General features: G+C 33.2%; 1 protein-coding gene across 2 annotated transcripts; it reads right to left on the bottom strand.

Moving 5' to 3' along the window:
• Positions 1-1,641: 1,641 nt before the first annotated feature.
• LOC122281990 (glyceraldehyde-3-phosphate dehydrogenase GAPCP2, chloroplastic-like) lies at positions 1,642-9,594 on the bottom strand. 2 transcript variants are annotated; one of them, XM_043093891.1, is made up of 14 exons: positions 9,188-9,594; positions 8,682-8,776; positions 8,462-8,529; positions 8,328-8,366; positions 5,126-5,226; positions 4,008-4,120; positions 3,740-3,839; positions 3,464-3,610; positions 3,168-3,228; positions 2,972-3,069; positions 2,732-2,874; positions 2,533-2,611; positions 2,061-2,155; positions 1,642-1,941 (listed from the first exon to the last, which is right to left on the bottom strand). In XM_043093891.1, exons 1-14 carry the CDS (start codon positions 9,269-9,271, stop codon positions 1,887-1,889), a joined length of 1,278 nt encoding a protein of 425 aa, XP_042949825.1. In that variant the 5' UTR covers positions 9,272-9,594; the 3' UTR covers positions 1,642-1,886. The 2 variants fall into 2 exon arrangements, with proteins under 2 accessions (XP_042949825.1, XP_042949823.1); XM_043093889.1 differs by having other exon boundaries at positions 2,061-2,150; positions 2,528-2,611.
• Positions 9,595-11,922: the final 2,328 nt, after the last annotated feature.

Here is an 11,922-nt window from a genome sequence, read left to right on the forward strand (position 1 = left end):
GGTTAAGATTAACAATTGGTACTAGATAATTGGATACATATATAAAAAGTTCTTAGTTTCGAAGGAGGAAGGGGGAAGAAATCTTTAGAGATGGGTGAAGGGGGAAGCGGGAAGGGGAAGGGGGAGGGATTCGTTTCATTGAGATGAAATGAAATGCATATGCAGTCCTAGTTTGGGGACTACAACCAGGGTTTTTTTTTTATTACTCATAGCCCAGGCGATTTTGTCATTTTGACTCAATATAATCATGAGTATATTATATAACATGAGGTCAAATTTTGTTTTGAGTTATAAAGTTGTGGGGGATTAAGTACCCTTGACCTAGTGAAGATCAAATAGTTTGGGGCATGGACAATATGATATGAGTGATGTACTATGTAAGTAAGATGGTGACTTAATATGGTACTCATATTATTTGCCTTCTCGTGTGCTTCATTTTCTATATGAGGGGTAATTGGTTGAGAGGTCGGGAGGAGATTTGTTAATGGGCATGTCACCCATTGTAGACAAGTGGGAGATGCTAGTAAATGGGCTACCCCATGACCCATATAATGTTCATATGGATGGAAAAGTTACAAGCAGTTAATTAATTCCTCACCACAAATAATTAATTAACTTCTAGGGAGGATAATTAATCATCCCATCAAGAGACTCTTAAAATATGAATCTTGCGTGCATTTAAGGTAGTGAACATACAAACAAAAGCATATCTTCTCTCTCCACAATTTGCTAGAGCAGCCATCTTAAACTCTCGATCTTGGAAGTGAAGAATCATGTTAGAGAGACTCTAGTAGCTTCTTAAGTTACTTAGAGATGCAATCACAACAATTTAATTTGGTCTATAAGACGAACAAAGATATAGACTTGGGGGAGTTCCATTCTACTTGAGGTAATTTGAAAATTATATATTATTTCACTATTATTCACATACTTTTGTTGGCTTAAGATAATTCAAATCTTAGTATTTAATAACCCATTGATTGGTCTTTTTTAATAATCACTAATCATTAATTGAAAGATTATTGAAATTTGTCGCATCATAAAGCAACAATAGTTGTACATAAAGTAATAATATATATACAAAAATATTTTACAACTATTCTTAAATGCAGTATAGTTTGTAAAATCTAAAATTCAAATTAAAAAATATATATTGGTTTACGTAAAATGATTTATAAAATAGTTATATAAAATATCATTTTTTTTTTAAAAAAATTACTAAGAGTCATTCGGGTTTTTTTATATTTTTTGGCTACTCGAAGAAGGTTGTTTTAAAATTTTTCTAGGGAAATCATTTTATGTTATTATTCTAAGGGAGGAATTGGGCCTTTTTTCCCCTTACCTACGGCCCTCACCCCCGCCCCCTGAGAACATAACGTTCAAAATACCATCTTCTATTGTGTTCGAAAATGTTATATACCATACCCATCTCGATTCTATCGTGCCTTATTAGCATGACATTGTCCTTGATCCTCCTTGGATCAACTCCTACTATTATTCTAAGAAATCAATTGAATGGAATGAATTTTTTTTTAATCTTGTTCAAGGTACAACTTTTCAACGGATTATCTTGTTCCTTCTTTATTGGAAAAAAATGAAACCTCACTTGGACACACCAAGCTCTTTAACTAAAGTAGAAACTTCTTTTTTTAAGTATAGATCACAAAGCCCAAACGTTATGTATTACTGTAATGCGCCGATACAAGTTGAAAGTATTCATTATTTTAAAATGGGCATCATGCAACAATGCCTCTAGACTCGCACGATGGTGAAGTCCATTCAAATCTATCAGATTGATGTCCTACTCTTTCCAACCAAACTTCATCGCAACCAAAAAAAATCGCAGCAGCAGTGTCATTTGACGACAGCAGCCGTCCCATGGGTATTTAGTTGTTAGATGCTACCAATGCCATGTGCTCTATAAGGTCCAACACTCGGTTGCTGTAACAAAAGCAACAAATTTAACAATTGGTCATACTCCCCATCTTATGAGAACTATAAGAAATGTGTTGGCATTTGTGTAAGCGCGTTGGTGGGTGAGGAATAAAGAGAAGCTGTACCTGTATCCCCACTCGTTGTCGTACCATGACACAAGCTTCATGAAGGAGGCACTGAGCCCAATCCCGGCCTTTGCGTCAAATATGCTTGACCTGGAACGGAACCAATCCGTTGAAACTTGAGTTAAAATACGTCTAGAGATCACAACCCATTTAAATTGGCGAACTTCAAGGTCATTTTGACAGCAATGCAAATAGGGAAGGCATTGAAAGGTGAAAGTCCAACATCCCATTACTTCGGTAAAGAACAAAACCACATAAATCACAAAGCCAACACAGCACAAAACATTAATTATATGTTCTTTCGATATATACATTCAAACAAATTGTTTAAAACGTACTGACCAAGTCTTAGAAATTTTCAATTTGCCAATAGTTTTGACCATCATATAGAAGTCAAAGACCATAAACCATTCACAGAGAGAGAGAGAGAGAGAGAGAGAGAGAGAGAGAGAGAGAGAGAGATCTACCTTGGGTCACCAAGAAAATCATTGGAGACAACATCCTCATCCGTGTATCCAAGGATGCCCTTCAGTGGCCCCTCTGAGGCATACCTTCATTGAAAATTAAAAGGCAAAAGCAATGTCATATGTCAAGTCAAAACATAACAAGGAAGCCCCATACATCAGCCAATATGATGGAATACACATGATCGCTAAAATGAGAAAACATACTTAATAGCTGCCTTGACATCTTCATAGGAAGCACTCTTCTCAAGTCGACAAGTCAAGTCCACAACAGAAACATTCGGTGTTGGGACCCGGAAGGCCATTCCAGTAAGCTTTCCATTAAGCTCTGGAAGAACTTTTCCAACAGCCTGCAATATTAAACATAAAATTAACATCAGACCCACCAAAATAAAGAGCTTTATCCAAAGTGTTGTTCTAAATTCATACATAGGGATACCATCATACCTTTGCAGCACCAGTTGAACTAGGAATGATATTTTGTCCAGCACCACGTCCTCCTCGCCAATCCTTCTTTGAAGGACCATCCACAGTTTTTTGAGTTGCTGAGCAGAGAAAAATATAAACTTATCAAAACGTTAATGCAACTAGGGCTATACAAAAGAGAGAAAAAGAAGAGAGAGAGATAGAGAGAGAGAGAGACCTGTGGTTGCATGCACAGTTGTCATTAAACCCTCAAGGATACCAAACTCCTCATGAACCACCTGTAAAACATAAGCATAAAAAACATGATAAATCAAGAAAATGGGTAGCTCAGGGCCAGAATAAGATTAAATTACATATCATTGACCAAGGATACCTATCATACAGAATTGAAAAAACAAAGTGAAAGAAAGACAATAAATTAGACATTAGCTTATCAAAAAAGCAATAATTTTTTTATAAGTAAATATAAAAGAAGAAAGAGAACGTAAATAAGCATTAAGGATGGAAACAGACCTTTGCCAAAGGAGCAAGACAATTCGTGGTGCAACTTGCATTGGATACAATGTCCATCTTTGGATTGTATGTCTTCTCATTTACTCCTACAACGAACATAGGTGCATCGGCTGATGGAGCTGATATTACGACTTTCCTGGCACCACCCTGCAGACCGAAGTCAAGAAAATGTTCTGCTTAAGTTGCATGAAAACTAAAGTGATTCTGACCAAAGAAACCAATTAGGGGCAGAGATATATATATATATTATGCAGAAGAATTAACAACTAGACCAACCTTCTTGTGTGCCGAAGCCTTATCAATTGTTGTGAAAACCCCAGAGGATTCAACAACATACTCAGCCCCAAAATCACCCCAAGGAATCTCCGCTGGCTCCCTGAGAAAAAATTATCATAGCAGTTAGTCCTTCAGTAGGTGTAAGTCCACATTTTCATTGCAAGTATACTAAATGCAGGTATGATGTTTTCAATCAACTTAAGTGCCACTGGAAAACCTCGAGTCATTTCAATAATAAAATATGAGGATAAGATGCTAAGGACAATACCTTTTGCTTACAATTTTAATCTTCTTCCCGTTAATTTCCAGAGTGGACTCATCCAAGACATTGATGGTTCCCTTGAAAACTCCATGAGTAGAATCGTACTTCAACATGTACGCCTACAAAAGAACAGTTAAGTTACACCAAATTCATTATTAAAATGAAAGAAGCAAGCTACAAATTATCATTTAACTCCCCCACCCTGTAACCAACACACAGGCAATCAAATGCGCACACATAAATGAAACCCTATATCAAGACAGGCTTGCATGATCAAGCCATCATACATTACTACATCGAGAAAAAATGTCCATATGATGAATGATAGTTATTGAACTTCCTAGGATAGTATGGTTGTATACTTTTCAATTTGAATGCACTGCTCCTGTGTAACAAACCTAGCCGTTGCTCCATATATACCTCCTCAAATACTTTTTTTGAAATGTGACTTCCTCAAACAAATCAACGTGAAGAAAGGCACTCTTGATATCCAACGTGAAGAAAGTCAAGATTAGCCACAAGATTGATCAATATGCAGACAGAAGAGATACTAGCAACAGAAGAAAATTTCCTATCAAAGACGATACCGCAGGTCTGTACACAATGTGCGAGCCTTTAAGCAGTTAATGGAGCATGATAACAGAGCTCAAAAGATCTTAAATAAATCGCCAACACCTCAAAATTGTTGACCAAACTCCATAGTTGGGGCTCCAACATAGGCATCTGTCTTACTTATCAAAAAATAAACATAGGTGTCTGTCTCATACATGCATATAATAGAACATGGAAGCCCCAAGAAAAATAGAAGATGCCATATAGTAAAGGCATTGTTACACAGACATTTGAGGGACTGGAACCCAAGTGATGTCAAAACCATGAACTGGACTATTAATACAATAGAAGATTGTGCAATCAAAATATCTAATGAACCCCATTCACTATATCCAAATGCAGAGTATGTGACTGGCAGATCACTGTTTACACAAGTAAATAATCATGTAATCAGCAACAAACAGAGGGAGTACCTATTTACATTATTGGATTCCTACAATAATGGCCCAATATTCATCCTCCAAGGGATCTTTACAGTTGTGATTTACAAGAAAAAGATCAATTGTACATACCATATACTTAGCATCAACAAAAGGATCATTGACTGCTACCACATCAATGTCATCCCTGGAGATTGCAATTCGCAATACCAACCTTCCAATGCGGCCAAAACCTGTAAGATGAGCATAATGAATAGACCGTCATTCTTAGTAAGAATGAAATATCTTCTGTATGCAACATGAACTTTATTTTCTGGTAGGTAAGCAAAGAAGTCACCTAGCTTATGAATGGAAAAGTCAAGTGGCCCTTCCTAAAAATGATAGTTATTTTTAGCAACGGAAAATAAGGAATTATGCGAGCAACCACTGATCGATGCATATTTGAACAGAACCTAGAAGCTTAAGGCCAAAACTACATCAATTGAGAAACTCCCATGCACTTTTTTATTAAAAAGAAACCAAGTTGTATATAGTCTAGATAATGGCAATGCCAAAGCTCACTCCTGATATGCAAGCCGTCCATCATGTTAGAAAAACATGGGAAGCAATCCTTCACCCCACTCAAATGTATCAGAAACTGTTTTCCATGTAGGGGGTCCATGCTATTTCACTGCATAAAGATAAACATATTGAACTAATTGTAAACCATACAACTACATGGAGTATTATAAGTCACCCTTTTAGGCAATTCTTCATCTTTTCTTTCTGGACCTTTTTTCCTGGGCCTTTGAAGGTACTAGCCAATAGGAATTTGCTTAATCACTCTTTAAAACTACAGGTGGAAATTAGGGGTGCACAACCGGACCAGATTTTTTCCAGTCTAGTCCGGTCCAAAACCCAGAAATCTGGGTGAATCCGGGCAGGTACGATCAAACCGGATCCAGTATGGACCCCGTTATGGATCCGGTTATGTAACCGGATCTTCTTTTTTTTTAAAAAAAAAAAAACACAAATTTTTAATGTTTTCAAATCTCAAAACAAAAATAGTATACAAAAATTATATTCTTAAGAGATTATTTTGGTTTGTATGGAGCACATAAGGATCGATCGAACTTAAGCTTTGATTATCATTCCATAATAATATTATTCTAATTACAAAACTAGGGAGTTATTTTAAGCTTTTTTCTTCTCTTTTGGATTCAAAAGCCAAAAAGAAAAAGAAAGGATGTCTTTTTTCTTTCTTTCTTTTTATCTTCCAGCAAGGTCTTTTGGCGTTAATTAGAGATGGATGATTTCAACGAAGAGAGAACACGTTTAATTTATGGAGATTGTTCAATTAATATTGTTGAAGTACATAGTTGATGTACTAGCTAACTATATTAGATGATCGGTTTCAATTAATTAAAGGTAAAAAAAAAAAAGGGATAAGATCATCATCCAGGTTAATGGGGAAAAATGAACAGTATGAACTTTATATATTTCAGATAAACTTATCTTGATCAAATTATCCTCTTTTCAAATATATAGATATGACGTACGTACTCTCTCCTGATACAAAAAACTCCTTGTGCATGGAATGCAAGGGACAGGATCAACATTAATACAAAAATCATGCATGCATGGTACGTACATACTACAATAATATTAATGGATGGAGAAGATCAACATTAATAACATCTAGATATTGTTGTGATGTATTATTATCTATTTTGTTCTTTGTAAATTGATGTTTTGAATTGTGATGTAACCAACAATGTAATATGTAGTATGCATGCATTGTGTGTGTTGATGTATTATTATTTACTTTGTATAAAAAAAAAATAAAAAACATAAAGGCTTATAAAAAGAAAAAAAGGCTTTCGAATTGTTAAAAAGATTTTTTTTTTTTTTTAACTTTTAAAAAGTGTTTAATATATTTTTTAAAGAAAATCTGGGTATTAAACAAGACATCCAAATTTTTTAAAAAAAGTACTATAAAAACACTCTTTAAAAGTTTTGAAAAGTCTATTTTTTTTTTTTTTTTTACAAAAAGGTAATACCCAGATATCCAAGTTTACATCCCGTTATCACCCGGATTTTTTTGGGGCTTATCCGGGTGGATACCCACCCGGATTTTAAAAACCAGACCCAGATCCGGTTATGGCTGGATATCCAGATCCAGTTCTACACCCCTAGTCGAAATGTATGACCTAAGACAAAATGCTTTTTCAAATGAGAACAATATGCACAAGTAGCCTAAATACAAGTAAATACCCATTAGGTTCGTATCATCAAACCAAAGAGCCACCGTAATACAGGTTGACAAACAAAGTTTTTTTATACAGTTATAAAAAATCCCAAGTCCAATATTCTAAATTCAGCCAACTTTCCACATTTTCTGAGAGTCCTAGTTGGGGAAAAGTCAGTAAGGTAATGCATCTGAGCTATAATATGCAGTCAGGGGAAATTTAACGTTAGTTGAGGATTGAACCCTAGTTTCTTCTTCTTTTTTTTATAAGCAGATTGAACCCTATTAAGTAAACATCACATTGGATATCCACAAGATGCAAAGTCTGACTTGCATTCCAAAAAATCTGCAAATGCTTTTATGACCTTATTATCAACTGCACTCTATAATTATTTAGTAGCAGACCCATAGTATAACAATGACACCCAGAACAAAGAAACTGTTAGTGAAAACCTAGAATACAATGTAAGCCTCTATTTGATGGCTTATTCTGTTAAGTAGCTTCCCGTTTTGCATCCCAAGCATTCATTTTCACCCACTAATAACTTCCATGATTAGAACAAACCTTAAAAGCAAGAACAGTACAAATATATTTTTTTATTGGCAGCAGTTAAAAGCAAGAACAGTACAAATAATTTTTTTTTATTGGCAGCAGGTGTCTAGGAACAATGTCCTGACTAATCCCGGGGGTGCACAGGCCCTCGGCAAGAAGTTTCCTACAAGTGTACCTCGGGTAATTCAAAGAGACAATCCACAATCCGATTGCCCCAAGAGATTGTTTGGACCCAAGGAGATTTGAACCTTAGATCTAGGGGGAGCATACCCTCAAGCCCAAGACCTTTACCACTTGGGCCAACCCCTATGGGTTAAGAACAATACATATAATTCACAACAAAAATATTATCTACAGCTCTAAAAAAATAATTTAGTCAATAATCAATCTGAATATCAATTCCTACATAGTCCTACAGCTACAAAAAATCACATGAATATAGTCCATACCAAAAGAAAAACAATTCACAAAGAAAAGTGCAACAATTCAAAAATAGAATTGTTTTTCTAAGAACAAGCAAAACAGAGCGCAACTGTACTAGTAAGAAAACATACCATTGATTCCAATCTTCGTCTTACCACTGCTCCGTGATTCTAAAAATAACGCAACAAAGGAAAAGTGAGCACCAGCCACCAATAAAAGCAGAAACCTTAGTAAGAAATAAAAAATGAGAAATACGCATTCGTACTAGGAACTGTAGGAGGTATTTCAGTAGCTGTGGCCTTAACCGCCGGGATGCTTCCTCCTCTAAATTTCCTGACAACAAATTCGATACTTAGAATGTCAATCAAAAGATGAGAACATGAAAGTCGCAAATATGTGCGTGTGTATTTATATATAGTTGTCAAAAAAACATAAAATTAGAAAATAAAAAAATAAAAAAATATATGTGTATAGGAATACTCAACTGTGAGTAAGAGGAGCCGTTGGGTACAGATGTACCGAAAAGGCTGGATTGAAGCTTCCCGGAGTTGAGGTTACGATTGAAACCGACGCATGATGCCTGAAAATAATAACAAAAAACTCATACGGTGCATAAATCAAAGCACGGAGCTCCTCAGAAGACGACAACAACAACAACATAAATAGCAACAGCAATAACGATAAATTTAATGTATAAAATTTGTGTAAATAGATAAATGGAGCAAAAAAAACCCAGCTCTGATCCGTTATTTTTGTGCTCTTACTTTCTTTCTCTTTTTTTTAATGAATGAATTCCTTCTTAAGGAATAATTTTTTTCCGAAGCCATAATATCCAAAATCCATACATCCTTCACCACGCAGGATTTTCTCGGCAACCAAACGTTACATTCCGAACTAGAACAAAACAGGCGAGACCGAGAATCGACGAAAATAAAAATAAATAAATAAATCGAGAGCACGTGAAAATGATTCTGGTGGAGGGCGATCAGACCTTGGAGAAGCCATCGGATGGGGAGGTAGAGGCCTCAATGAGAGGAGCCGGAGCCGGAGATCTGAGGAGAGAAAAGGCGGCCATTTGAACTAAAGAAAAAGAAGAAATACGCACCGAACAGAGGCGCTCGCAGTATCTCTCCTAGAAGAAGCAGAAGAAGGAAATGAGAAGAACAAAAACCCTAATGAAGAGAAAGAGAAGCCCAAGAAAGAGGGTTCCTTTTATGGTGGCTCTTGGAGTTTCGTGAGAGTAGGCTTTGGCCGACGAAGACAGGCGCAAAAATGGGTATTTTTTGTTTAATTATTTTTAATAAAAAATTATATAGAAATGCGAAAAACGGAGGGGAGGCGGAGCTTCTGATGCCTGAGAATGCAACTACACTTTCCCCCGTCTCTCTCTCTCTCTCTCTCTCTCTCTCTCTCTATGTATACAGACAGCTGAGGTAGGTTGGTTTGTTGGAACTATCGTCTGTGTTTATCTTACATACTCTCTTTCTTATTCTCATCGTTGTTGTTTTCATCATAAATTTTAATTTTATTATTATTTAACTTCATATTTATTGATATATATTATATTTTTAAGTGATTTTACATATTTATTGATATATATTATATTTTTAAGTGATTTTATAGATTTATTACTTAGATTTATTTTTCATATCAACACATGTGACAGAGCAAAAAAAAAATTATACTCATTATTCCAACGTTACGCATTATAAACAATTTTTTATTTTTTTCTTTTACTAAATGTGTAGTGTATGCAGGCAGCAGGGATGAGCACTGATTTAGTTGAGTCAACTTCTCCTAAATCTAACTCCAACTCTAACTTTTTCAAAATTCAAATCCGAATTTCGACTCTGACTTGTGTAGATATTGATCCAACTCCGACGGATCAAAATTGAATTTAGACTTTCAATTTTGGACTTTTTTTTTTTAACTTCATATTTAGCTCATTTTAAAAAAATATTTTTTTGTAAGCTTTCAATTTTCAATTTTTCCAAAAATTAAAAATTAAAATTTAATCATTCACTGTTAATTTACTTTTATACTTATATCTAATTTATTTTTATACTAGACATATAATATAATATCTAATTACATGTCATCATACTATAGTATTACATATTATTTTTAGTGTCTAATTATATGTTATTGTACTAATATCTAACATATTTTTAACTTAATTATAAACTAGATTTTTTAGTGTCTAATTACAAGTTATTATATTTTAGTAAATTAGTATATGTGTTATTAACTTATTATACTAGACTTATTTAAATACTAATGTCTAACTTATTTCTTTACTTGATTATATATGATAATAATACTATAATATTTACATATACCAAACTTTCATTAGTCTATTTATATTATAGTATTTAATATATGATTTTATAATAATTAATGATAAATGTATATTATAACATATGTACAATATCAATATAGGATTCAGAGTCAGAATTGAAGTCGGAGGATAAAGTCGGATTTGAAGTTAGAGCATAAAGTCAAAGTCAGGGTTGGTCCAGTTGGGTGTGCCTTCGGTGCAAATTACACTCTTTTTCCTTTCAATCATTTTTTAAACATCTTTAAATATTTAAAAAAATTACAAATTTACTAATAATCACTTCTTTAACTATTAAATAAAAATAATTAAAAAAATAAAATAAAGTACACAAGCAGTCAAATGGGGGAGCAAAACCATGCAAGTTATTATTTTCCAAAAACAATTTATAATACCGAATGGCATTTCTCTACAATATAATATGATATATATATATATGATATAAATATATATATATATATATATATTCTATTAGTTTTATGATAAGTGTTAGTATTCAATCAAATTGAATATTTAATAGAATAATTATTTTATTCTTAAGTCGCTATATAGAGTACACTATTCATATCACTTATATGATGACATTTGATTTGTAAAATTTGAGTTTTGAAATTTTTATAAATCAAATTATAAGTAGTGTATAATGTAGAGATTTTAAAATAACAATATTCATTAAACATTGTTATTTTTTATCATTGTATTTGTAGTACTTAAGTCTTAAGTAATGATAATGATCATTATCTTATGCTTGATTCAAATATAGCTTATTTTTCTCTAAATCTCTTGCCATCATATTAAAATCCAATTCTCTTCCTTAAAACAAAAAATTGTTTTGTATCATTATTTAGGCTATATTGGGTAATGATGTGATCTCAGATAATAGGTGAATAGTTGTGAAAAAAATAAAAAATAATAATAATAAAATATTAAATAATAATAATAAAATATTAAATAGTAGTGGAATAATTCAAACACAACCTTAACCATCATCTTCCTAACATCTTACCAGGTATTAACAAAGAATAATGTTAGGTACAATTTTTTTTATATAAATAATGTTAGATACAATTATAAAATGTGTAAATTTTACACACTCTTTTAAGAAAAATAATAATTATCTAATACCACATCATGCAGTCTCAAATTAAAATTCATAGCAACCATGTCTCAAATAAAAAGTATTGTTTTCAAATAAATTTTTACATTCATGCACCGTATCAAATTAAAATTCATTCACTTTTTCTTAACGTGATCTAATGTAGATTTCTTTCATTATAAGCAAGGTATTCAAAAATTCCTTATTTTAGGATTAATCATAGAAACCATGTGGATGATAAAATTCAAGAACCAACCCTCTTTGTTGTTTAGAAAAATATATATATATATATATA

This window comes from Carya illinoinensis, chromosome 11 (genome assembly GCF_018687715.1).
Source record: "Carya illinoinensis cultivar Pawnee chromosome 11, C.illinoinensisPawnee_v1, whole genome shotgun sequence".
Taxonomy (NCBI): Eukaryota; Viridiplantae; Streptophyta; class Magnoliopsida; order Fagales; family Juglandaceae; genus Carya; species Carya illinoinensis.